Below are 27,659 nucleotides of genomic sequence, written 5' to 3'. Positions count from 1 at the left end.
TGGTCTGTGTCACACTTTTTCCTCCCTGGATTACTGCGTGACATGCTCAGCTCAGCAAAACTAATCTTTATACAAACTTTTTATTGCATGCAGTTTGGAGATGACCTGATGTATTTTCAAGACTTTATTGTCGCAGACCTTCTTGCCTTTGCACCACTGATGGTAATACAGGTCTTAATATATCCTTAAAATACAGACATGGAATTCTTGTCTCTTACCTGGCCTGGGGAGAAAGAAGCTGTGCTTGCTGTCAGTGATTTCAGCCTGGTAATCCAAATAAACAACAAAGGCAGTAATGTTGCCTCCTGTGAGCTGGCTAGATTAATGATTTCACTTCATTCATGTCAGTCTGAATGGTGAAATTACGTTGTAAGAGAACCAAACTGAAACTGAAACTAGTTTGTGGTCTATGCCTGTTCTTAGTGAGTGGTATTACCCGAAATACTTACAGATTTAAGTGTCTACTGACCTTTCCCCCTGCCCCCAACTCAGTTTGGCTAAAATTGCCATGAGAGGTACTCTCCCAGGGCACACTGATTAACTTACCAAAGCTTTATTCTTTGGCTTAGAGATAAGAATGGAATTATTTAGGGGTCAATCCATTTAGTTAGCTAAATGTGGACTGGTTTTGTTTATAGTCACAGTATGTGTTTCTATGGAAAACCTTGCAAATGCTGTATATATTTTAGCTGCTAATTAAAAAAAAAAAAAAAAAAAACCATGTTATTGACTCAGAGAATACAAATATACATACCTGGATATACAAAACTAGGGACTGCTGTACCCTGCCCTGTTAAAGTTGTGTTGGTAAATGAAACACACAACTGATTTGGAAAGGCTTTCTGGTTTAGGCTGTGTGCTTCACCTTCTGTGACTGACCCCCACCTCACTACAGCAAGGCCAACAGCAGCCTGGCCTCTATCAGAGAGTGTCCCCCTGGTATCAGCACTGGTGAGGCTACACCTTAAATACTGGGTTCAGTTTTGGAGCCCTCACTACAAGAAGGACATTGAGGTGCTGGAGGAAGTCCAGAGAAGGACAGTGAAGCTGGTGAAGGGTCTGGAAAACTGGTCTGGTGAGGAGCAGCTGAGGGAAGTGGAGTTGTTCAGCTTGGAGAAAATGAGGACAAGGGGAGAACTTACCTCTTTCTACAGCTCCCTGAAAAGAGGTTGTAGCAAGGAGGGTCTTAGTCTCTTCTCACAGGTAATAGGTGAGAGAATGAGAGGAAATGGCCTCAGTTTGCACCAGGGGAGGTTTAGATTGGATATTAGGAAATGTTTCTTCGCTGAAAGAGTGGTCAGGCATTGGAACAGGCTTCCCAGGGAGGTGTAGATGAGGTGCTTAGGGACATGGTTCAGTGGTGGACTTGACAGTGTTAGTTTAACACTGTGAAGTGTTAGTTTAGACTCAATGTTCTTGGAAGTCTTTTCCAACATTAATGGTTCTCTGATTCTGTGAAATTCTTTGTAAAAAGTGATTATGTTTATTAGGTGATCAGCACTAAGCCTTTGCAGTATCCTCTTTACTGTATTCCTCTTCTCTGTAAAAATGAGATTTTGGGGTAAGATACTTGATTAACAAATTGCAGGAAGATGATAGGGTGAGCATCCATTTATGTGCTGTCTCCCTTTCTGTACTTGGAATATGCACCCTGGGCTGAAAAGATGATAGTGTTTCCAAAGGTGATGAATGCAGCTTTTTGTTGTCTTCACTGGTATCAGTGAGAGCTCCTAATTCCTAAAACTCAGACAATAAAATAGAAAGTAAATCTGAAGTTGTAAATTGCAAACCAAATTATTACACAAGAAAAAATATGTTTGCACAAGCCTTTAGAATTGTAACTTTTATTCAAGGTCTCAAAGCAGCTGTGCCTCTCCAGTTAAATTTTAAATAGACCCTGATAATACGCTGGTGGGTGGTGGAAGGGTTTGCTGGGGTGGGGAAGAGAGAGGCTATGTTTGGGGTTGGTGTTTTTTTGCTTTGTAAGAACCAGTGAAAAATGGATTACTTGAGAGGTTTCTGACGCACTAAGTTTTAAAGGGTTTGATTTCTGTTTTTTGCTTTCTGTGGGGAAAAAGCCATGTGTTTTAGAAGGTAGAAGGGCTCTGCAGAGGGACCTCTGTGGCAATGCCAGCGACGAGCAGTGTGAGCAATCTGGCAGTGTAGGCCTAGAGCCTGACATGGTGGTAGGCTGTGCTCAGCATAAGTGCAGAGCCAGCTAGCAGTGTAGCAAAACAGTGCTGTGCCTGCAGCATGTAACTAAAGCAGGACACTGGTAGCTATAAACACAGAAAGTTATCTTGGAACAACAGGACACGCGCCTGCATCAATAACCTCATGTGTCATTAGTAGTTGGACCAATAATCTATAATAGTGCGAAGTGTGGTCACTCATAGGGAACCAATGAAGCTATGCCAACAAGGCTTTCGGAGTTTATATAAGTTGTAGAAGTTCCCTTGATACGCACTTCTACCTTTCCTTTCCCTCCTTCTTCTTTGCTTTACTTTACTGTGCTATATTCGCATTATAGTCCTACAATACTGGAACAATAAAGGAGCAATACTTGATCATATTGGTCAGCTCTATTGACTCCAATCTTCATCATCTATAGACTTCGACCGACTGGACAGATGGGCAGAGTCCAACATGATGGCATTCAACAAATCCAAGTGCTGGGTGCTGCACTCAGGCCACAACAACCCCATGCAGAGCTACAGGCTGGGGTTGGAGTGGCTGAAGAGCTGCCAAACAGAAAGGGATCTGGGGGTGCTGATTGACAGCCAGCTGAACATGAGCCAACAGTGTGTCCAGGTGGCCAAGAAGGCCAATGGCATCCTGGCCTGCATCAAGAATAGTGTGGCCAGCAGGACCAGGGAAGTCATTTTGCCCCTGTACTTAGCACTGGTTAGGCCACACCTTGAGTACTGTGTCCAGTAGTGGGCCCCTCAGTTTAAGAAGGACATTGAGACTCTTGAACATGTCCAGAGAAGAGCAACAAGGCTGGTGAAAGGCCGTGAGCACAAGCCCTCTGAGGAGAGGCTGAGGGAGCTGGGGTTGTTTAGCCTGGAGAAGAGGAGGCTCAGGGGAGACCCTATTGCTGTCTACAGCCTTCTGTTTTTAACTTTTCTTTGGCAGAGGTCTGACCATACTGGTAAACACTGAATCATGCGGCAACTTAGCAGCAAAATAGTAGTACAGCATAGTTCTTCAAAAGCTGGGGAAGAGCTCCAGAGTTGGAGAGTTGGAAGACATCCTTTATGAAAATTCCCCCTGATAGACAGTAAAAAGAAAAAGAAAAGTATTTATGACCCTAATGGCTAAGCTCTCCTGTATATTTGTGATCAATCCCATGTTGGAAAAAACCACGGTTGGCTCTATAACCTAAGGAATTGAGAAACAACCTACACCCTTTGTTTTATGACACGTCTGTGTGACCATATAGTCCTTAAGGACTCTGTCAGGATGGCTGTCCATTCTTTAGCTTGTGGCAGTAGGGCTGGTTTGACTTGTGCTTATTGGATCCAAAAGCTCATTTCTTCCACCTTCATGGCCATGTTAAGTGGTAAACCAGTTCTCCAGGTTGCAGGTTATGTACTGGTGAATCCATGGGCAAAGGAGCTCATTGATTGAGGTACCTGTGTAAGGATAATAATGCTCACAGGAGAGACAATAATATTCCCTTCCCCTTGATATGCATGTGATCAGTCTGAGTTTCCAGGCTCTTGGCTGTGTATGTCTTCTTGTACAGTATTTTAAAAAGACTTACTCCATCTCTGACTTGTGGAGTGATTTTAACTCTCATCAAGGCAATGGGTAAAGCATCTACCTGTTTAAGCAGTTTCCTCTCACAGTTTTGAAATTTGTCTTTTAAGAGTCTGATTCATCTTTTTCTACTAGACTGTGGTCTCCAGGGGTTATGCAGATCCTGCTTAGTCTGGAGAAACTTTGCTGCTCCCTACTACTTTGGATAGATCTTGCAGTGTGGTGGTTCTGATGAAACTGGGAAACTCGTGCATTTTACCTAAGAGAGCTGTACAGAGGTCTTGCTCTGTTGAGTAAATATCTGGCAGAGGATGGAGGATCTGATCCTTGTCTCTGTGGTATGCCTGCCACAGCCATAAAACCAATTCCCCTGGCCAGTTAAAAGACCTTCTTTCTCCTTTTGGGGATGGCATTGTCTCACAAACTGCACTCACTTAAACCCAGCCAGTTCCTCACTTGAGCCATCCGACACCCCCCTTCCCTTCCTAACTCTTGCTTCTCTGCTTTTGTATACAATAGCATTTCAGTCTGGCCCTTTGTATCTTCTGGTTTAGAGTTTCAGATGTATTTTTTTTCTTCCCTGGAACTCATCTCTATTGGTGGAAACTTTGTGCTTGTGACAGAAAGACAAACAAAAGATGAGTTTTTTGTGTCTTCATCTTTTGTTTGTTATTAAGAGTGATTACACTGAAGAGGTTTCCTTGATGAACAGCCCTTAAGTATAACCAAGTCTGAATCTGTTAGAAAGCTCTGTGTGAAAATACCTCTTAAATCAGGGCTGAGTTTGATAAAATCAATTGTAGTAATGATTTTGATTACCTAGTTTTCTACCTGCATTACATTTACATATTACTTTGGAAATTAATAGTTTTCTTACTTAACCCAGCTTTCGTGTGGTATCTCAGACCACTGTTTCCTTCTGGATTAAATGTTGCTATCCTTGTTAACTTCTGATTGAACAAGTGTAAATAGCTAAACAGACAAAGGTTCCAAGATGTGGAAATCAGGGATAGCCACAAGTTTCCTGTGATTATGGAGCTGATTATGGAGCTTTTCAAGCAAATCCAGGAATGCTTTCTGGGGGGGAGCAATTTTCTGTAATAATTCTTGTTTATAGATTTTTGAAGACTCTGTTTGCATTTGTCTCTGCTGGGAAGCATTGAAAACACAGATAAGGTGTAGTTGTATAATACATGAATTGAAATAACTGATGGTGGTTCTGGTCTGATGCATGAAGAACCTGTTCTGCCCCCATGGCAGGGATTGTCCCTCATTTTTTTACCTGTATGGTGCATATAAAGCTCTAGCCTTCCTATGTTTGTGTCTCCTGGGTGCAGCCATTGTGTAATTATTAACAGGAGTAGCTGCTATGAAGAGTGGTGTGAGAGTGAATATTCTTATAAAGTTGTTTTTTCCCCCCCACTTTTCTTTTGGTCTGTGGAAGAAAACAAAAATCTAATTAGTTTACCAATACTGACCTCTATCATTAAGCTGATTTGTGTATTTTAAAGCTATCAAAAGGATTTGCCGTTAGAAATTGGAAAGCAATTGAGTAATTCACCACAGGAAAGCTTTAAATGGTCACATTTGTTACTGTACATATCAAGTAGTTTCCTAGAGCCATCCATTCAGAAAATCCGGTGCCCTGGGACACTGAGGAACAATCTGAGGAGGAAGTGTGCTGCCTGTTTGTGGTGCTGCAGCATTCCCACTGCTCTTCCTGCCCCGTCAATGGAACCTGCTCTGAACAATGATGGGGAGATGGTGATGCAGCCCCGGAGGGTCGGACACGGTGGTTTGTGATGGAGCCCTGGGAAATGAGTCAGGCTTTGTTCAGAACTCTGGCTGCTAAATTTATCAGAGAGTGCTGTGCCAGTTTGGTATTGCAGGGCAGCTGGGCCGTGAACCACATGAAGAAGCACTCATCTGTTGGTTCTCTGCTGTGTGTCCTGCGGCTGAGAGAAACAAACCTGTGAGCTCTGCTGAGGTGCTGGGGCAGCTGATTTAAAATCCAAACAGTCCTAAACCAACAAAAACAGCTTGGCAACAAAATCAAAGCCCCGGGGCGAGCAAAGCCCGCTGCGGATGGTGTGCGGGGAGGCTGAGAAGGGCAATGAGCTGCTGGTCTCCGCTGTGCTTCCTGGTGCTGTGCGGAGTCTAGCGGAGGAAGCGCCGTGCGGGGGGCGGCGGGGCCGGGACTGGGGCGGGAATGCGCTCCGCCTGAGGTGGAGTCAACAGAGAGGGGTGCGCGGAACTGGCGGGCTGGGTGAGGAGCGCTCGGGGAATGGTTTCCTGCCTGGCTGGAGCGGGCTGCGGCTGCACCGAGAACGGCAGCCCGGGCTTCTTCATCAACAGGCAGCGGGAGTCTCTTGGCTGTGAATCTGTGAGGCGCAGAGCAGAGCGGATGGTGTCAGAGCTGGGAAATGGCTTTTGTGAAGCCCCTGCCCGGAGTGCCAGCGGGCCTAGCGGCCGGGCTGCCCTGACCGCGGGCAGCATGCGGTGTGACGGGCTCGGCGGAACGGGACGGAGGCTCTGCTCTGGCGGCGCTCCATGAAGGAGCTCTGTCGTGATGGCTTCCACAGGTACGTGCTTGGTTCCCTGCTCTCACTCTCCTTTTTGTGTTCATGTGTGTTCCCCTCGGCCTGAGAATACATTTTCTGTTGGGTTTGTGTCTCACTGGCCGCCTTCCCCGAAGCGATCCGCGGGGTCCTGTGGCGCGGCTGCCCGGAGCGGCGCAGGCGGCAGCGGCGGTCAGGCGGCAGCCGGGCGGGCAGAGCCCGCACACACAGCGGGCGTACAACCAGCCATCGTGGCGACGAGGTGTCGGAGCTGGCCGCAGCCGGGCGGGCAGGACGGCCCGCGGGGCTTGAAGAGTATACGGGTGCGCCGGGGTCGGTCGTAAACTCTTGAGAAACAGCAAGGGAAGAATTAAGCTTTGTGTAGCAACGTCTGGAGTCCGTGGGGACACTGGAAAAACTTTGCAGACCAGGAATTCTGTCAGTATGAGCTTTTTCTGGATTGCTAAGGGATCAGAGGTTCATGAGCTTTGTGAAGTGGTTTTTCTGCTGAGGAAGACTTAAAGTTTTTTTGTGTATGGTGGTGGGTTATTTTGTTTGATTTTGTTGTTGCTGTTGGGGTTTTCTGGTTTTGTGTTTTGTTTTGGTGGGCGCTCTTTCTCTCTCTAACCCTATTCCTGGAACATCTATAATTGCTGACTTTTTGCAAAAGCTTTGTCCAGACTGATTCTTCTTTCCCCCCACTCCGAGGAGTTAGAGCAGCATTCAGTTACCTTGCAAAAGCATGAAAAATAAACAGGCTTTGTAAATAGAAGCCTTTCCTGAAAAAGACTATCTCCAGTTTTCCTATTCTCTTGCTTGCGTGTGCTGTGGCAGTAGCACACAAAGAGTGATTCTGCTCATTCAGCCAGTACACGTGAAATATTCTTGCTTTCTTACTTTAGATCTGAATTTTCCATCCAAATACAGGCTCAGAGCAGCCAGCTCTGCGTGGTGTGATGGACAGGATGCAGTAGAATGCTTTAAACATCCTGATTCTTAGGGCCTTAATGCAAACAACTTTTCTCTTAAGTCAGTAGCAGCAGATGCTTGTGTTAAGGACTGCAGCCCTAGAAGGAGAGTTACTGAATCACAGTTTTTAAGGGGCAGACCAAGAAAACACCTCATCCACTTGCCAGTCCTTTATGTGATACTGACCAACACTAAAATTAAACTGAGCTGAGTCTGGTTTTACCTGTTTTAATTCCTGATTGTTAAAAGCAGCTTCTGAAAAATCAGTTCCTTTTCTGGTTTTAAAATGAAAATAGTTCAGGTATGCTGTTCAAACCTAAGAAGTGGCTCTTGCTTTTGGTGTTAAGGCTGCAGGGAGTTGGCTTGAGCCGTTTGTTCCAGAGGGCAATGGCTCTGGAAGAGTAAACATGTCAAAAGAGGGTCACATTTTGGAATTTTTTGGATGGTAGAAGAATGGGATCAAGGTGAGACTTTCAATAGGCAGTCAGAACATCAGTTTGATTGCATCCATTCCAATCTTGTTAGGTAAGTATTCCTCAGATAGGAAAAACTGCATGCCTGGACCTCTCTGGTTCTTGCTGGCTCCAGGAACTGGACTAAGACAGGAAAAGAGGAAGCTTAAACTCCTCCTTTTCCCTTTCCTTGTTTTAGGGAGAGTAAATATGATTATACCATGAAATGGAAAATTTCACTGATGAGTCTTGGTGCTTGCTTTCCAGGAACACCAGTAAGTCAGCCCCGAGCTCATACCCTTCCTTCTCTCAATGCTTGCTCCAATTTGTGCCACCCACCCCATCCCCACCCTTGCCACCTTTGTATTGACTTTGGAGTGGATCTGTCTGCAGGCACAAATTGGGTTTTTCAGCTGGGCACAGGCAACCTGGGCCTGCACATTCCACATTTCAAGCAGTTCTAATAGCTAACAAGAGCGGAAGACAGACATACTACCCTTTTCTTGGAAAGTGCCTGGTCTCCCAGGGCATTCTGCCTGAAGAAGCATTGCTGTTCATTTTGAAGGTACCAGTTTGTGCACTTCTGATTTCCCGTGGCTTTTTCCTCCTCTAAAACTATTCTAGTTTGATGAAAACTGTCCTATCCAGCAATGTGAATATCTGAAATTCCATTATGAGGTAAACCACGATAAGAATAGAATCGCCTGCTTCTATAAAGTCACGGGACCAATTTGCTGTGAAAACTTAGCGCAGGCATGCTAATTATATTGTAACTCTTTCATTTGGTTTGGTTTTGTTCATCATTGAATGGTCTGCTGTCCTTAAAAGCAGAATAGTAGTGTTCTTGTTTATGCATTGTGGACTGACTGCGTCTCTCTCCTCAATAATGTTTTACTAAATGTCACATTTCATGTTTGCCTGTGACCTGGATGGTTTGAGGAGATGCCTCCACAGCTGATTTGCATTCCTAAGACTGCAAAGCTATGGTTAAAGTCAATAGCAGAGCATCTGCTAGGTCTTTTAAAATACATGAGAAGACATGTGCAACTGATTGCTTTAGTCCCCCGGGGAAGTGGGGGTTTTGTATGGTTTTCTTTTTTACTAGTACTATTTGGGGAAAAATAAAATTAGGGTAAGGAAGTCCTTCAGAAAGGCTTGATAAGAATCTTAACTGCTTTGAAGACATGCTATTTCAAATGTTGTTCACCAATTCTTGAGTTCCATGCATTTTGGTATTTTTGAATGAATGTGTGCTCCCAAGTGTCTGTGAAAGGGTGTAAGGGTCTGTCAATGGAATGGCTATTTCCTCAGTAGAAAAGAAGCAGGCCTGTAAGATCTTCGGGGCAGGGCCTGTGAGTGGGGGGGAAGTGAGGTCTGCTAAATCGTTCATTTGATATTTAACCCTGTGCAGCCAGGGGCAGAGAGTAAATGCAATTAGTTTCCTGATCCTAGAGCTGCCTGGAGATAAACTGCCCCCCTGGCACAGCTTCAGAGGCTGTGTTTGTTACTGGCAGGAGCCCCTGTGGGCCGTTATGGTAGCTAGAAGTCTTTGGGACGCAGGAATGTCACAGTGTGCACCCACTCTTGTCATACAACTTGCCAACAGGCCAGAGTCTCCAGTGGAGGTGGCAAAGTGCCAGCTTTGCTCAGCCAGTGCTTGCTGGAGAGAGTTGCTGCTGTGCCAAGGGAATTTCCTCAAGGGGCAGCAGGGGCGATTTAAAGCCCTTTTTAAGCATAAGGCAAGGTGAATGCTTTCTAAACACTTGCAATAGATAATGGCATGAAGTTAGAAGCATTCAGTACTGCAGTGTTGCTTACCTTTAATTGCTAGCAGTTTGGGTTCTAACTGTTGAGTGTGTTCTTTTCTTCCACCAAATAAATGTCTCTGAGAAACGCTTTACTGCCTCTCCAGATTTGCTGCTTTATTTCCCAGGTTGTCAGCCACCACATGGTTGTGTTTGCTGTACGAGCCAAAGATGTAACACATACACCACTGAGATCTTTCTTGGGATGTCTTAGGAAATTTCTTAGTGATGAAATATGCAACTGAAAAAGTTTGGAAATGATTGTGTTAAATTAATGTTACCATAGAAAGACAGAAATTGTGTTTGGGATTGATAGTTCAACCTGTTACTCAGGACAGGACCATCACAAGATCATGCTTTGTCTGAGTCAGAAAAGCCCGTCCTAATGGAGGTTCCAACCCTGGTTAACCCCTTCCACTCTTGCATTGCATTGCACTGTTGCAAGCTCCTTTTACTTTCATAGAATTGTTTAATTTTGGCTGGAAAAGCCCTTTAAGATCATTGAGTCCAACCATTACTTAACTCAACTGAGTCTGGTCCTAAGCCATGCCTCTTGGTATCCAATTCCTGTGAGAATTTCCCCAAACTTATTTTTTTCTGTCACTACTGAGAAGAATTTTGCTCTGTTGTTTCTTGTGGTAGAGAAGGGACACTCTTCTAGTAGTTTCTAGATTATCCATCTAGTTGCTTTTCTTCTCCAGTCTAAACAATCTCCATTCCATCATCCTGTTGTTATGGGTCATGTGAACAAGGCCCCACATCATCTTGGTAGCCTTCCACTGGATCCCTTCCAGTTTCTCATGTTCCTGAAAGAGTGCCCTGAAATTTAGCTTAGTATTCCAGGTGAATCTTTCCAAACGTCAAATAGGGAGGGGTAATAACCAGCTTTCTTTGATCTTCTGGCTGTGTTCCCTCTGCTGTAGCTCAGTATGCCTTTTTTTGGGAGGAGGGCAAAGCAAAGGCTCTTTCAGCCTGATACCCACTGCAGCTCCTGATCCTTTTCAGCAGAGCTAATTCCCAGTTGGATCCCAGCCTGTATAGTTGCAAGGTCTTGTTCTGCCTGTTCACTGTATCTGTGTGAAGTTGAAAGAAAAAGATAGGAGTTATCAAAAGCCAAAGTTGCATTAAAGTCAACAGTCCGCAGAGTGACTGAAAGCAAGAAAGTTTGGACATTATCTCAGTCTCTCTTACTAATTTTGGAGCCTTAACCTTTGGAAAAGCAGGAGAGGGAGTGAAAAGGAAAATGATTACATCATAAATACCTTACAGTGCCAATGGGTATGTAAAGGAGCCACTTGGTTCCATTGCTTATAGACTTGCCTTTTGTGCCCAGGAGCACCTTGTTCATCCATATTGGCCTCCTGGCACTCTTGTCTGCCTTCTTCCATCTTGAGATGCACTGCTCTTGGGCTTGGAGGGGATGGTCTTTGAGTATTGACCAGCTGTCTTGGGCCTCGCTTAACCTCCAGGGTTTTATCCCATGATGTTCTGCCAAACAGATCCCTGAAGAGGATGAAGTCTGCTCTATTGAAGTTCAGAGGAGTGAGCTTGATTTGCATTCATTTTGATGCCTTGGGGGTCTTAAACTCTGTCATTTCATGGTCACTGCAGCCAGGGCTGCCCTTAAGTTTCACATTGCTCACCAGCCCCTCCCTTGTTGGTGAGGACAAGGTCCAGCAAGACCTTCTTCTGCAAGACAGTCAGGTGAATGGCGGAGTAACTTGCTTACTGAGTAATACAGTTTACTATTGGAAAAGGGAAGTGACTGTCTTTTGGCTCTTGAGCTCCTGGAAAAAATAAAATTACATCAGCAGAAACTATTGTCATAGAAACAGCTGACCTAGATGTGGGGAGGGATGAACAGCTCAGCTCAGCGATGGAGTTTACTTTGGCAGTGATGTACTCTCGAAATGGCAGTTGGAGCCAGCTGAATGCCAACCTGCAAAGAGCTGTGGAGTTTTTGGTGAATGCTGGGGACTACTGAGTGATTTTTAATTTACTTTTTTTAAGGGGTGTTTCCAAGGGAAGTAGTTCTTGAGAATGCTTTTCTGGTAGGACAAGTCTTAGGAGAATGAGAAATACTAAGTCCTTAGTAGAATGCAACCATCCAAAACAACAAACAAATTACTTTTCCTGTGTAGAGAAGATACCAGTCTTCCATTACATTCCTAAATGTCTTCAGTTCTGTCCATGCTAGATGAGTTTATCAGGAAGTCTGTCTGAAGGACTGGGTCCATCAGCTGTTGCTGTGAACAGGGAGAGGGGGAAGCCAAGGTACCAGCACAAATGAGAGTGTGGGTGCAAGGAGTGTTTCACAGCCACATCTGATGTGGTTTCTTGCAAGTCTTTTGTGAGGCTGGATCCAGGGATTTGGGTGTGGAACAGGAACTTAGACCTCTCTTTCCTCCAAAGATGTGACTGAGGATCTTGACTGAAGTTTTCAAGCTCGTGCAATGCAGGTTAGCTATCACATTCTCACAAAAAGAACTGCAAAGACAGGAACAGAGGAGAAGCTCTTAGAACACAAATGGAATGACTGTTCCTTTCTGTCCCACCTGGATGTGTTCCTGTGTGACCTGCACTAGATTATATGGTTATATGGCCCTGCTCTGGCAGGGGGTTGAACTCAGTGATCTCCAGAGGTCCCTTTCAACCCTGAACATCCTGTAATCCTTTCACTTCTGTCAAGGTCCGGAGACATTAAATGTCTCGGTCCGGAGACACAGTTCTTTTAAATATTCCTGTGTTGTGAAATTAGAGGCACAAACGAGGCCAAAGTATCAACAGCTAGACTATTTATTACATAAATAAAGTGGACATAAGAAGGGGAGAGGGAGAAAATAGAGAGGGAGAGAGAGAAGAGAGAGAGAAGAGGAAAGGAATTACATTACCACACCCCTCATCCCCCCCAAGACAGATAAAGTCCGTGGAGGAAAGGTGCTGCAGGAGATGTTGGGTCTGTAGAGAAACAGTGTTGAGGCTTTTGCTGGAGAAGAGCTGTGGTCCTCTGGGGAGATGTTGGGTTGGTACAGGAACAGTGCTGAGGCTCCTCTGGGCAGCCTGGGTCTGTAGAGAAAGGGTGTTGAGGCTTTGGCTGGAGAAGAGCTGTGGTCCTGTGGGCAGCTTCTTTTCTCCAGAGCAGCGTTGTCCCGGCTTTCCCTTCTCAGCGGCATGGTCCGTCTCCTGTGTTTTCCTTCATCTCTGTTTTTCTCCCCGTTTTTCTCCTCTCTTTCTCTCTCCAAACCAGTAGTTGCTCCAGTCTTTTATACAGTTTTTAGTCCTTAGGTATGTATTCAAATATTGTCCCACTGGAATTCCAGGGGCAGGAAATAATCCTTAGGTAAATATCCAGGTATCGTTTCCCTGGAAATCTTTCTGTGTATTGCTGTGTGTTTGGGCAAGATTTTGGATGGGGGGGGGGGGGGGGGCGGAATCTCCGTCTCCCCTGTCTACAAGCCCCCCACATTCCTTACACATCAGGAAACAGGTGGTAAAAACCATTGTGTCACCCTGCCCAGGGTACTTGATGGGCGGAGATTATCTTGCCCAGAAGGTGTGATGGCTGGGTCCTTGGGTCCATTGTTGTAGTCCCCTGTTATCACGATGCAATCACAAGCTGATTTGCATCCAGGATTGGTAGACAGAATTCTTTGCATCTTTCCAGTGGCTCTGCTATCAGTTTATCTTTGTTGACTCACACTAAGAGAGACAAACTTGTCTCTTCCACAACTTCCCTGCCACTGCTGGACCATCACCTCCAAATATATGAGGTGATTTTGCCCTTCAGGTGCTATAAGGAAAAGAAATTTTTTTATGTATCTTTTATCTGGACTATGGAGTGGGTTAAGCCACTCTGGGATTTTTTTTATGGGTTTGTTTTTTTTCAGGCTTCTGTTGTTGTTGTTCTAACAGATGTAGTGGATTAATACACAACTTAAGTGTACCATCTTTGCATGGCTGTGTTCCAGGCACATTCAGGAGTTCCCACTTAGAACTGAAAGAAGCTTGCAATTTTTGCAGGTAATTGCCCTTTGCTGCCAAATGGGAGAGAAGAAGAGGAAGCTGGATATTTTTCTGCCTTTCATGTGGGCACCACAGCATTTGTTTTCTCCCTCAATGTCGCTTTTCAGCAGTGTATGATGCAGAGTCCAGTTCCTCACCTCACTTCTGCCTGTAAAGTTGATGATCAGGGATGGTAAATGTAGGTATGCAAGTGTGCAAGTCTCACTCAGGTGCATGAAGAGACATGAACAGGAATGATCCTGATTTTGTCATGTCTCTTCTTTAGCTGGAGAGCTAAATTTTGAAATTGTCAGTGTTCTTATAATGGTATAGCTTTTGTAGTGGCCTGCAAGCAAGAGGCACCAATGCTTTGCATTGGGGAGTTCATGCCATGCATATACAAAAATCCTGTAGAAGCTCTGAGGTTGTCCTGAATTAATGATTCTGTGAGCTAAAGGGTTAACAGCCACCCCTAATGTGTGGACTCTGCTGCAGACAATGGAGAGGACATAGCTGAAATTTTCAGCAAGCTTGGTTTTGATTGAAATATAAACAAATCTGCTTTCATCGGAAGTGCCTTTCAGATAGTCTTGTTTCTAGCCAGGGAACAGTTGCAGAGAGTTGGTGTTCTCTCTACAGGTTCCATGCTTGCCTGCCAGTGGCTTTCCAGCTCTGGGTTAGTATTTTACACCTGTGCAAAAGGGGGGTGAAAATAAATGCTACATCCCTGAGCTTACCAGCAGTCCTTTCCTCACCCAGCCTTTGGTACTCCAAAGGTAATGGCAGCAGTCCAAGGTCTGAAACTGGGAAGAATCAAGTCTTGGTCCATTTCTCTGTACAAGTGCCCTTATGATTGGGAAGCAGGAGAGGACTTTGTTGTGTAAATGTTTTAGATGAACTCTTGTACACATAGGTGAGGTCACATTAGAGTGCCAGAAGATTTTAAACTATTTCAGAAGGAGTGCCACTCCCCTTCCTGCCCCCAGGATCCAGCTAGAGAACAGAGGCAGGAAAGCAAGCCTGAAGGTTGTCATCATCATTCCTCTGCCTGCAGAGAGGACATTAACTTCTCTCATATGGTAACAGGGTCAGTCTCAACCTGCATTATAATTGGGACGCATCTGAAGATTCATGTGCAGAGATGAGAGATGTCTGCTGTACTTAGGCTATTTTGTATTATGGATGCTGCTCTCAGTGTCATAGAGTCCTAGAATGACTTAGGTTGGAGTGGACCTCAGAGATCATCTACTCCAATGCCCCTGCCATGGGCAGAGATGCCTCTTAACTAGACTTGGTTGCCCAAGGCTTCATCCAATCTGGCTTTAAACACCTCCAGGGAAGGGACATCCACAACCACAATGGGCAACTTATTCCAGAGTCTCACCACCCTCAAACTGAAGAACTTCTTCCTGACGTCCAGTCTAAACCCATTCTCCCACAGCTTAAAACCATTGTCCCTAGTTCTGTAGCTATACATCCTTATGAAAAGTCCCTGTGCAGTATCCCTGTAGAATCCCTTCAGGTATTGGAAGGCAACTCTAAGGTGCCCCTGGAGTCTTCTCTTCTCCAAGATGAACAACCACAGCTCCCTCAACATATCCTCATAGCAGAGGTGCTCCAGCCCTTGGATCATCCTTGTGGCCCTCTTTTGGACTCCCTCGAACAGTAGATTCATCTGGTTTTAGCCTGGTGAATCTTGTGTTTCTGGAGAGGCAATAGTAGTCTTTAGGCATACAACATTAGGTCAGGCAACCCACCTGCAACTAATCAGCTTTTTCTTGTATGATAGTTAAGCCAAAGTAATATTTTATTATGTATTGAAATGCTTGCTCCAGGCTTTTCATCAGTCCTGATAATACTTGAATAAACAGTCAATACTTAGGTAAACAAGCACCACTGATTTCAGTAGGAGCATGACCCAGACTGTGGGTTTATGCAGCCAGCTTCTGCTGGCTGTGTTTGCACCAGCGTGAGAATGACTGTAACACAGCTGATATATTGCAGGTACAGAGTCTCCCACACCACACACTTTTCTGCAGTATTTCATTAAAGATGCTTTTTCTGGTAGGTGTGAGTATAGCTGAAGTAATGGATATGGTTAAAAGACAGTGCCACAGTTTTCTAGTGTTTCCCTCACCCAGTTAAATACTTGCTCTGTACAGTATGTATGCTATGTGAAGAATTCCAGCAGTTTTCAGTCAGGACACTGATTGGCAGATTCCTTATCTGAAGCATTTCTTTCAAGTATCTTGTACCCTCCTCATTCATGTCATAGCAGAGACAGACTCTGCCATGAATTGAAAGGAAAAGAAGCTTTATATAAATTTGTTTCAGTAGCACTCATGGAAACAGTGAGAACCTTCCTGCTTTTCACATTAGAAAGATTTCCTTATGGAAAAGAGGTGTTAGTATGATCTTAACTTGTAGGCCTGGAACTGATCCAGAACTTTCCTCTCTCTGTTTCTCCCTCAATCTTCTGAAGCGTGTCTGCTCAAGAGACAGTAATTAAGAGATTGTTTTGTCTGTGATCATCTTAACGGGTTCCAGTCCTGCAGTAGTTGATGTCACTGGGATCATTCAGGTGTGTGGTACGAAGCTGTTCAAGTGCACAGGCATTCGCAGTGTCATAGTGCATGGCTTTTTCTGCAGTAGAAAACAGTGCTGTAGAACCTGAGCTTATGTAAATTGGTGTTGGGTTGCTTTAGATGATACTAGAATAATTAGATACAATCCTCATTGAAGCTTGGCTGGTTATTAAATTGTATCTGTAAAGAAGGGGATTATACTGTTAGTATATAAACCTCTCCAGTAAGAGCATCTGCATGATTCCTCATCCAGATGCATAAGTATATCCCATAGTATTTATGTCCATCACAATTAAGTTGGACTTAATTCATACTTGAATCAACTTAGAAACTAATTGGTCTGATGCTGTTTGCAAGCTGTTAGAAAATAAAAGCTTACAGTTGCTTTGTTGTTTTGGGTTTTTTTGTGTGATGTGACAGAAGTCACACCTGAAATTTGGAGCTGCATTGGTAACCAAACCCCATGCTGCTCTGTGCTGCCCAGCTCTGGCCTTTTCTCCTCATGTGAGAGAAGACTGGCTCACTCATCTGCATTCTCTGTCATCAGGTTTTTATACACAGTGATAATATTCCCCTGAACCTGTTGAGGAATGGCTTGAATCTAAGGGGCATGGTTCTATGGAACAGCTGTTTGAACAAAGTGTGTAGGCTGGACTACATCTTGTTGTTTACTGCTCACAGTTAGCTGGTGTGCTGATGCGGCAAGGTCACCATAACTTTGTGGCTATGCTTGCAGCTGTGAGCATAGATAACAGTATGTGTAATCATAGCTTTGTAGTTATGCTTGTAGCTCTGCTTCAAGATAACAGCATTGAAACAAAGTATAAGTAAAACAAAGAACTAATTAGAGAGGAGCTTGTGAAATTGCACATAGACCTAACTGCAAGTAGGCTGGATATTATAATGTAACCCTGGACTAATAGCCAATAGAATGATGACACTTGTGCATATTGATTGCTGCTGGCTTTCCTCGCCGTTCTCTCCAACATGAACCTTCTTTTCACCAGGCTGAGCAGTCCCAGCTGTCTCAGCCTCTGTTCCTGTGGTAGATGCTCCAGTCCAAGCAGTGCTGCAGGCATCTTTGTAGCCTTCTGCTGGACTTGCTCGAGCAAGTCTGTGTCTCTCTTGTTCAGGGAAGCCCAAAAATGGGCACAGAACTCCACATGTGGCCTCACTAATACTAAACAGAGAGGAAGGATCACCTCCTTTTACCGGCTGGCAGTACTCTTTCTGGTGCAGCGCAGAGTACTGCTGATTGCCTTTGCTGTGAGGTTGCCTTGCTGGCCCATGATCCACTTGCTTAATGTCCACCAGAACTTGCTCTGCCAAGCTGACTTCAAATCACTCCTCACACTTTCCTGTTGTCTGCAAACTTGTTGATGACAGAATGACTTTGTTGGCCCTAGTGTCAACCCCTGGGGTATAATGCTAGTGACTTGCCTGCCAGTGGACTTGCTACAGCTTGCTTGCACAAGCCTCTGGGCCCAGCCATTCAGTCAACTTTCAGTCCACCTCACTGTCCACTTGTCTAACCCATGCTTTGTCAGCTTAATTTATGAGGATGTTGTGGGAGGCCATGATAAAAGCCTTACTGAAGTCAAGATAAGTAGCATCCACTTCTTGTAGCCACTGAGCTACTCAGTTCACTGAAGAATGTTATCAGGGTGGATAATATGATTTCCCTGTTGTAAATCTACGCTGACAACTCTCAATCACAGACTTTTCTTTCATGTGATCGGAAATTATTTCCAGGGTTAGTTACTCCATCACCTCCCCAGAGACTGAGGTTAGGTTACCCAAGCCTGCAGTTCACTGCATCATTCTTCATGCCCTTCTTGAAAATAGGAGTGATGCTTACTCTCCAGTCATCATGACCCTTTAAAAATTACCAAGAGTGGCCTTGCAGTGTTACCAACCAGCTCCCCCAGCTCTTGAGGGTTCAATCTGTCAGGCCCCAGTGGGCTCACATATGTTCAGTTTAAGTGTTTCTTTGCTTGGTCCTCTTCTGCCATTTTTTTCACTGTGGTCTCAGGGGCCTGAGATTCCTGAACACTTCTCTTACTGGTAAAGACTGAGGTGAGGAAGTTTTTAAGTACCTCGGCGTTTTCTCTTGTCACTTTCCATCAGGTCCCTGCCCCATTCAGCCGCAGACTGACTGGGTGGGCGTAATGAGTGCTTCAGTTTTCTATCACTTCATTGTGTAAGCAAACTCTGCTTGTGTGTGCAGTTGCACAGGGCACTTGTATAGACATACCTGACTAACACTGTGGAATGCAAAATTACTTGGAAGGGATGGGCCTGTTCCTGTCTTTTGGGCTAGAGAATGTACCCTGGAGAGCAGACCCAAAAGTAGGAGTGGTGCAATTCTGTGATGTTGTTTACCTCTGCTGTTTGTCCTGTCCAGCCATCAATGTAATACCATGAAACAACATGTTATTCCTTAAGACAAACAAAGTTATTTTTTACAGTCCTGTTAAGACAACACCAGATGGTTTTATAAACATTTCTTTCAGTTCAAAGTCCATAAAAATATGAGGGATTGTTTTTTTTTTAACGTGCCTTTTACTTTGTTTCCTTTGCTGCAGAATCTCGAAGTTACACAGAAGCCATTAGCCACACTCTGGTGACTTCTGACAGCAATGTGGGCACTAACCCTGCTTTGCTGAAGGCCAACATGCAGACAGATCCCTCCTTTCAGCACTGTTTTGCATCTTCCTGTACTGTTTCAAGTAACAGCCCTGTCCCAGGGGGAGAAAGGTAGGAAAAGATTCTGCTTCATCATTTAGTTGCTCTTGTTCTAACTATAGTTTATGGCCTAGATGTACTGCTTGAATCTTCATTGCAGAGCTTTATTCAAGGACTTCTGGTTTTGGTTGTGACATTTAATGATGGTGTTGTCCAGTAGATGGAATTTACCACATACACAGCTGTCAGGGACACAGTTAGCTTTGTGGAGAAATAGGAATACAAAAATAAATAGGAATTTATAGCTCAGTTACTTTATTTTTTGCTAGCACAAACTCATTCATATTTTACTGTGTGTGCCTTACTAGCTTCTCCAGTGGTAGACTGAAAAGCATTTCAAGAAATTTCCCATGGAGTAAGTTGGATACGAGAGAGGGGGAACACTCTTTTCACTGCGGTACCTCCATTTCTGGTCAGTAAAGTGACATAGGATTTGGCTTGGTAGTGAACAGCTGACGGCTTTTGAGCTAATCATAGAATCATTAAGGTTGGAAGAGACCTTTAAGACTATTGAGTCCAGCTGTAACCCAGTTATGAGGACCTCTAAACTATATCCTGAAGCATCACATGTACATGCTTCTTCAGTACCTCTCAGGAGGGTGAGATATGCTATGATTTCGTATTTGTAGGGCTTTACACGAGAGCTTGAACAGTTAACTTGTACAGTATAAATTTACAAAATAGTCCCTGTCCCAAGGACCTTACGGCACTGGTGAGGCCACACCTTGATCACTGGGTTCAGTTTTGGGCCTCTCACTAGAAGAAAGATACTGAGGTGCTGCACTGTGTCCAGAGAAGGCCAATGAAGCTGTTGAAGGGTCTGGAGAACAGGTGTGGTGAGGAGCAGCTGAAGAAAGCGGGGTTGTTTAACCTGGAGAAGAGGAGGCTGGGGAGAGACCCTAGTAACAAGTGATAGAACAAATTACTTCAAGCTGCCCCAGGGGATGTTTAGGTTGGAGGTCAGAAGAAACTTCTTGACTAACAGGGCTCTCAAAACACTGGAGTATGCTCCCCAGGAGGTGATTGAATCCCCATTCCTGGAGGTGTTTCAAAAAGGCAGAATCACAAAATGGTAGGGGTTGGAAGGAACCACTGCTGCCCTTTGGCCGTGGCAACCCCATGCAGAGCTACAGGCTCGGGTCAGAGTGTCTGGAGAGCTGCCAAACAGAGAGGGACCTGGGGGTGCTGATTGACAGCCTCCTAAACATGAATCAGCAGTGTGCCCAGGTGGCCAAGAAGGCCAATGGCATCCTGACCTGCATTAGGAATAGTGTGGCCAGCAGGAGCAGGGAAGTCATTGTGCCCCTGTACTCTTCATTGGTTAGGCTGCACCTTGAGTCCTGTGTCCAGTAGTGGGCCCCTCAGTTTAAGAAGGACATTGAGACACTTGAACGTGTCCAGTGAAGGGCAACAAGGCTGGTGAGAGGCCTTGAGCACAAGCCCTCTGAGAAGAGGCTGAGGGAGCTGGGATTGTTTAGCTTGGAGAAGAGGAGGCTCAGGGGAGACCTCATTGCCCTCTACAACTACCTGAAAGGTGGTTGTAGCCAGGAAGGGGTTGGTCTCTTCTCCCAGGCAACCAGCACCAGAACAAGAGGACACAGTCTCAAGCTGTACCACGGGAAGTTTAGGCTTGAGGTGAGGAGAAAGTTCTTCACCGAGCAAGTCATTAGTCATTGGAATGGGCTGCCCAGGGAGGTGGTGGAGTCACCATCCCTGGAGGTGTTCAAGAGGGGATTGGACGTGGCACTTGGTGCTATAGTCTAGTCATGAGGTCTGTGGTTACAGGTTGGACTCGGTGATCCTCAAGGTCTCTTCTAACCTTAGCGATACTGTGAACCTTGAAAGATCATCTAGTCCAACCACCAGAATATGATCACTTTAATTAGGTAACACAGGAATACATCCAGGCTGGTTTTGAACATGTCCAGAGAGCTAGACTACACCTCTCTGGGCAGCCTGCTGCAGTGAAAAAGCTTTTCTTTATGTTCACATGGAACCTTCTGTGCTCCAGCTTGCACCCACTGCCCCTTGTCAGGAGAAGAGTTGGCTCTGTCCTCCCAAAACTCATCTTTCACATATTTATAAACATTAATGAGGCCACCTCTCAGCCTCCTCCTCTCCAAGCTAAAGAGCCCCAGCTCCCTCAGCCTTTCCTTGTAAGGGAGATATTCCTCTCCCTTACCAACTTTGTGGCTTTGTGCTGGACTCTTTCAAGCAATTCGCTGTCCTTCTTGAACTGAGGGTCCCAGAACTGGACACAGTATTCCAGATGTGGCCTCACTAGGGCAGAGTAGAAGGGGAGGAGAACCTCTTTCGACCTACTACCATAGGATGCCAGAGATGTGCTGCTAAGGGACATGATTTAGTACTAGACTTGGTAGAGTGGGGAATGGTTGGACTTGATGGCCTTAAGGGGTCTTTTCCAACTGAAATGATTCAGTGAGAAATAGCAAGAAACACACCAAACAAACGAGGAGACCCAACCTACTGTTACAAGGTTCAGAAGAGCAGGACAATGAAGTGCTAGTCAATAGCTGTGCCCTATATTTACTTCTTAGATGAGGTGTTACGCTACAACTGATTAGGATTCCTTCTCTATGTAGCAATTATCGTGGCTAATTATCCTATTCTTGGATAATTGCCTGCTTTCTCACAGTAAGTATTTGGAATACTGTTGGTGTGTCAGACTCTCTGTGGGCACTTCAAGTATGCTGGTATTTATCTTTTCTTTATCTTCCCACCTAATTGATTCCCCTTTAATCAGTGACAATCAGTGACTGGGAAAGAATGTTTTCTTCTTGTGATCATGAATGTGAATCATAAGCCTGAACAAAGTATGTTAGCATTTTCTGAGGAGGAGGCAATGTAACATTTCATTAGGAGTGCGTATGAATTGAGAGCTTACCAGCTGTGCCATCATTATCAAGTTTACATTCCTACTTCAAACTTCATCTAGAAAACTCTGTTCCTTCTTTCTAAACGTCTTTCCTGCCATTTTCCATGTTGTTCAGCAGATCACTACAGCTGTGGGTTGTTTTCCTGTTGCAACGATACCACCTTCTGTTTGCTTCCCTTCCATTTCTCTATTGCACTTCCACTGTTCAAATCTAGTGGTAGCAGTTTCCACAGTTCCCATTTAAGTAAAAATCTGTTGCTCCACACCTCCGTGGGTTTTTTTTTAATATATCTTACATCAGCTCTTTTTTTCGTCTCAAAATGAGTGTCTTCTCTCTGATTTATATTGCTTGTAATGTTTTCAGCTACCCTCTAAGGACATTCCACTTTTACAATCAGGGTGACAAGGCAAAATTCTATTAGCTGGTTCCCTCAGAAGCTTAGTTTGTGTTGTTTAGAATGGTATTTGTTGTTCTTTACTTAAATAGATGGAATTACTGCCCAGTAGAAAAATCTGGTGTTTATTGTTGAAATGCTTTGTTCTAGCCAACAAAAACACTCTGTCTCTAAATTAATTAACCACTGGTCCTGCATTTTTATTTGTATACAAATGGTCTGGTCTAAGAGCTGGGTCTTGTCAACTGTGTTCTTATCATAGACATTCACTTATTGTGTGATGGTGCACAACTGCCTCTTCAGGCTTTTTTTTTTTTTTTTTTTTTTTTTTTGTGAACATAAGAGGCTTTGCATGTAAGAACTGCTGTGGCAGTGGCAGCTTTCTTACATTAACCTCTGCCTTTGATGGCAGCTGTAGCTTAAGAAATCCTTTCATCCTCCTGCTCTTTCCAGGTAGCACCTCAGCTTACCACCACCGTACTGCTGAGTGAAGTAGTGCTGTGAACAGCCTCACTGAATAGGTTTGTATTAAAAGTAACCCTCTCAAACAGGATAAAGAAGTGTTTAGCTGTGATTAATTTGATGGCCAGGTTTATAGTGCTAACTCAGAAACTGTCCTGGCAGCATGGCTAGTTGGAAGGTAAGATGAGGCAGAAAGTAGTGACATGCACTAAAGAAGTGAGTGATCAGGGTGGGTGATCTAGCTGCATCACCAAGCCCAGAGCACTCTCAGGTATTGTCCTCCCTGAGGCAATTTGCTGCTTGCAGTGGTCAATTCAGCATGACTTGTACAGTGACCTTTTAAGGGACTGATGTGACTGTTGTTTTATTTTTCTGTTCAGTTTGGGATTGTTTTTTTGACAGCTCTTCTGCGGCAGAACTCCCTTGGCTTGAAAGCAGCCCTAAAGCTTCCTCATCGCTACAGTTTTCAATGGGAAACAGCAGGCAGCCAGGAGGTTACCTTCTGCCCTCTGAATTTTCAAACACCATGCAAGATGGCTCTCTCTTGACTTGTTTCCAAACTCCAGGACTGCAAGCTGTCACCCTGAACAGCCTGGAGAATTCACCAGCAGAGCCACCGCAAGAACCTGCCATCAGCAGCAGTGCCCAGTCCTACCTGATGTACAGTGGGGGCAGCAGGAGCAGTAGCTCCCCCCGAGAGGAGAAACAATCTACTTTCATAGCCAGTGCTGGCATCTGTCCTAAAACAATGAGCTCATCAGTGGCAAGTGCCGAGGACAGTGGCTCTTTGACACAAAACTTTATTGCAGTGGCCTCTGGACACAATAGCCAGAACAGTGTGGTTCAGCAGCATCATGGAGGGAACCTACATACCCAACCACCTCTCCCAGAGAAAAAGCGGTCCTCTGAAGGAGACCGTTCCTTTGCTTCTGTATCACCTTCTTCAAGTGGCTTCTCCAGCCCCCACAGTGGAAGCACAATCAGCATCCCCTTCCCAAATGTCCTCCCAGATTTCTCAAAAACGTTAAGCATTTCCCCAGTGCCAGGTAGGCTCTGCACCAAATGAGAAAGACCTTTGATATATAGATGTTGATAGAAAGTATTTAGGGGGGTATAAAAGTGTGGGGGGAGGAAAGGCAGTGGCAATAAAAATGGCCCAGAGTACTGGCATATTTGCAGTAAATGGCACCAGTTCCTTGGCTTTGGATGTGTTACTCAGAGAACAGAATTCTATCTCTGCTTCCCTAGATGTCATCCAGCAGCAGCCTACCTTTTGAACTGCCAAACCACAAGCGAGCGGTGTGGAGTCCAACTCCTTTTAATAAGTGCTGGCTTCCCACTGCCTCTTTCTAGGCTGATGCCAAGAACACTGTACTCACTGGATCCCATTGAGAAGCTTTGTATTTAATACAGCTTTGTGAATGTAAGGGGCTTTAATATTTTATGGGATTTTTAAAGTGAAACTTGAAGAATACTTTTGGATTCTTAGTGTACAGTGTTAACATTTTCTGGTTCTAAACCAGTACAGAGATTCTCTGTATTGTCTTTTTCTAATTGTGAGGGTTTTTAATAATTAAGATGATCAGGAATTGCAAAGAACAGTAAAAAAAATACCTTTTTTTTATTTACAGAATTTATTGGTTTTTTTTTTTCCTTGTTCCCCTTTTATTTTACAGAAAACACAACAGGTAAACACGTGACTGTTAAATTTGTCCAGGACACATCCAAGTTCTGGTATAAGCCAGATATTTCAAGAGAACAAGGTATGTCAGCCCAGATGTATATTCTGGATTCCCCTTTGGCACAAAACTTAGATGGTGAATTTGCCAGGAGTTTTTTTTTTTCATGTGTGCCTGATGGCTAAAAGGAGTGCAAGAAGAAATATAAAACCTAGAAGGACCACAGACAAACTTACTTATTTATTTTAACCAGAGGTTGAATTTGACAGTGGAATGCAGTCAAATGGTCCTCAAAATATACTCAATTAAACAAACAATTAGCCTAACTGAACTAACTACAAAATAGTTTAAATCTGCCTGTGCTAGCTGCTGCCAGTGTACCTCACTGAGTAGCTCCAGGTTTTGGAATGGCAGGGGTGTGTGCGATGTAATACCAACAACTCTGCTTTCAGAAACATGTTGAGTGGAAGTTTCCAGAGAAGGGCAACGAGGCTGGTGAGAGGCCTCAAGCACAAGCCCTATGAGGAGAGGCTTAGGGAGATGGGATTGTTTAGCCTGGAGAAGAGGAGGCTCAGGGGTGACCTCATTACTCTCTACAACTGCCTGAAAGGAGGTTGTAGCCAGGTGGGAGTTGGTCTCTTCTCTCTAGCAACCAGCACCAGAACAAGAGGACACAGTCTCAAGCTGTGCCAGGGGAAGTTTAGGCTCGAGGTGAGGACAAAGTTCGTCACCGAGAGAGTCATTCGTCATTGGAATGGGCTGCCCAGGGAGGTGGTGGAGTCACCATCCCTGGAGGTGTTCAAGAGGGGATGGGACGTGGCATTTAGTGCCATGGTCTAGTCATGAGGTCTGTGGTGACAGGTTGGACTCGATGATCTTTGAGCTCTCTTCCAACCTTGGTGATACTGTGATACTGTGCTGCTCTGGCATGATCTCAGCCATATGCATTTCCCTGCACAGATAACAGGTTGGGAGATGCTAAAGGAAGATTAATCCATTAGTTAGAAGTCATCATATAAGCATCCTCATGTAGCCTAAATTTCATTGTCAGCTGCAAGTGATATACATTATTCTTTGAGTGTCACAAAGTGAACACGAGCCAGCAGTGTGCCCAGGTGGCCAAGAAGGTCAGTGGCATCCTGGTCTGCATCAGAAATAGTGTGGCTAGCAGGAGCAGGGAAGTCATTGTGCCCCTGTACTCAGCACTGGTTAGGCCACACCTTGAGTCCTGTGTCAAGTTCTGGAGCCCTCAGTTTAAGAAAGATGTGGAGACTCTTGAACATGTCCAGAGAAGGGCAACAAGGCTGGGGAGAGGTCTTGAGGAGATGTCCATGAGAAGAGGCTGAGTGAGCTGGGGTTCTTTAGCCTGGAGAAGAGGAGGCTCAGGGAAGACCTTACTGCTCTCTACAACTACCTGAAGGGAGGTTGGACAGGTGGAGGTTGGTCTCTTCTCCCAGGCAACCAGCACCAGAACAAGAGGACAAAGTCTCAAGCTACACCAGGGGAAGTTTAGGCTTGAGGTGAGGAGAAAGTTCTTCACAGCAAGAGTTGTTGGCCATTGGAATATGCTGCCCAGGGAGGTGGTGGAGTCACCATCCCTGGAGGTGTTCAGAAAAGGATTGGATATGGCACTTGAAGCCATGGTTTAGTTAGGTAATAGGTTGGACTTAATGATCTCTGAGGTCTTTTCCAACCTTATTGATTCTATGATTCTATTAAATTAACACTCTTTGTGTACCAAACATGTGTACCAAACATGTGTAGTGCATTGATATGGAGACATATTGAGATGAAAAAAGCTTTTAGTACCTGCGTGGAAGTATCTGCACACAAGCTTGCCTCTTGTCTGTGCAACGATACAACACGCTGGGTGCTTTGCAGACGCAGCTGACCTTGTGGCACTTGTGTCCTTACTAGCTGTGCTGAATTGGATTTAGTGAGTTATGGCAGGATTTCACATTTGGATCCCTGAAATGTGCTTGTCAAAAAGGAAAAATGACGGATTGGTTCCTCCTAAGCCAAAATAGCCTTCAGCTACTGGCAAATAACAAATTGCTGTGTCTGCCTGCTTGAGGTTTTTCTCAAATGGTAAATATGAGCCCAGGGGAATAAAGAACATAGAAAACAGATCCTTAATTAATGTTTGGATGATGTTTTACTGCTCTTTGCATTCCAGTCCTCTTTCCCTTGTCTTCTCCCCACCCATAATGATAATTGAGTCTTTAACTGTGAAAAGAACATTTCCTGATTGGTTCCAGTCCACTAAGGGAGGTAGATCATAAAAGGCAGTTCAAACCTACCTGCTTGAACTCATGAATAGAAAATCTTCCAAACCTTTTAGCATAGTACCCTGCTAAAAACCATCCCTTTTAAAAACAGCTGTACAGCTGTTACAAGCTGTATTGCTTGTTCCTTTTTCCTGTACTTCCTGAACAGCTGCTGTGAGAAATAAGTACTGTTTCCTTGGGGATGTATAAATGTTAGTACTGCTGAATTTATATCCTGCAGGGATTTATATATTCACACTCCTCCTTAACACAGATCACAGGTTATTGTGAAAATAGTTGTTTTCTTCACCATCTGACAGATGAGTACTTCAGAACTTACACACATGCATTATTCAAGAGAAAATTATGCCTCAGTCTCCTCATTTTTTTGTTACTACTCTTTTTTCTTTTTTCATGGGAAAGAAAAAGTCGCTGTGTGTGGTTCTGACATGGTCATTGCCCAGGCCTTGTAAAATATGGCATCATGCCCCATATTTACAGTTTCCATGTTTTATCTATAAAGAAAGAGATAAGGACTTCAGGGTCAAATTTGGGCTTTTCCCAGTGTTTCTTTCTGATACTTAGAAATTCTGGAAACAAACCCCAAGTATTTCCTAAGAGTTTAGGGGGAAGAAAAACCTCCAAATACTACAGTTTTATTAAGATCAAAGTTAGGTCAACCATTAGATGAACCTCTTCTCTTTTTTCAAAGTGAGTTTAAGATTTTGAGCTACTAGATTTCATGCAAAAGCAGCTTCCCTGCAAGCAGTTTCTTGTGAGGAGGACTTGAATGTGTCCGGGGCAAGGAGGCTGGTGAGAGGTCTTGAGCACAAGCCCTATGAAGAGAGAGAGACTGAGGGAGCTGGGGTTGTTTAGCCTGGAGAAGAGGAGGCTCAGGGGAGACCTTATTGCTGTCTACAACTTCCTGAAGGGAGGTTGTAGCCAGCTGGGGGTTGGTCTCTTCTCCCAGGCAACCAGCACCAGAACAAGAGGACACAGTCTCAAGCTATGTCAGGGGAAGTTTAGGCTTGAGGTGAGGAGAAAGTTCTTCACAGAGAGAGTTGTCAGCCATTGGAATATGC

The 27,659-nt window shown here is 44.5% G+C and overlaps 1 protein-coding gene across 9 annotated transcripts in view; it reads left to right on the top strand.

Annotated features, from left to right (window-relative positions):
- Nucleotides 1–27,659, top strand: part of TNS3 (tensin 3) — a 247,229-nt gene that overhangs the window by 200,141 nt on the left and 19,429 nt on the right. For all 9 annotated transcript variants that reach the window (XM_068152603.1, XM_068152599.1, XM_068152601.1 and 6 more), the window contains 3 exons: nucleotides 18,719–18,890; nucleotides 23,034–23,677; nucleotides 24,308–24,394. In XM_068152603.1, the coding sequence (XP_068008704.1) occupies nucleotides 18,719–18,890; nucleotides 23,034–23,677; nucleotides 24,308–24,394 (903 nt within the window). The remainder of the gene's footprint in view (nucleotides 1–18,718; nucleotides 18,891–23,033; nucleotides 23,678–24,307; nucleotides 24,395–27,659) is intronic.

This window comes from Melanerpes formicivorus, unplaced genomic scaffold, assembly GCF_026170545.1.
Source record: "Melanerpes formicivorus ecotype bairdi unplaced genomic scaffold, bMelFor1.0.p_v2 SCAF_24, whole genome shotgun sequence".
In the NCBI taxonomy this organism is placed as follows: Eukaryota; Metazoa; Chordata; class Aves; order Piciformes; family Picidae; genus Melanerpes; species Melanerpes formicivorus.
The sequence above is the reverse complement of the archived record's forward strand: the minus strand, read 5'-3'. Positions and strand labels throughout refer to the sequence as shown.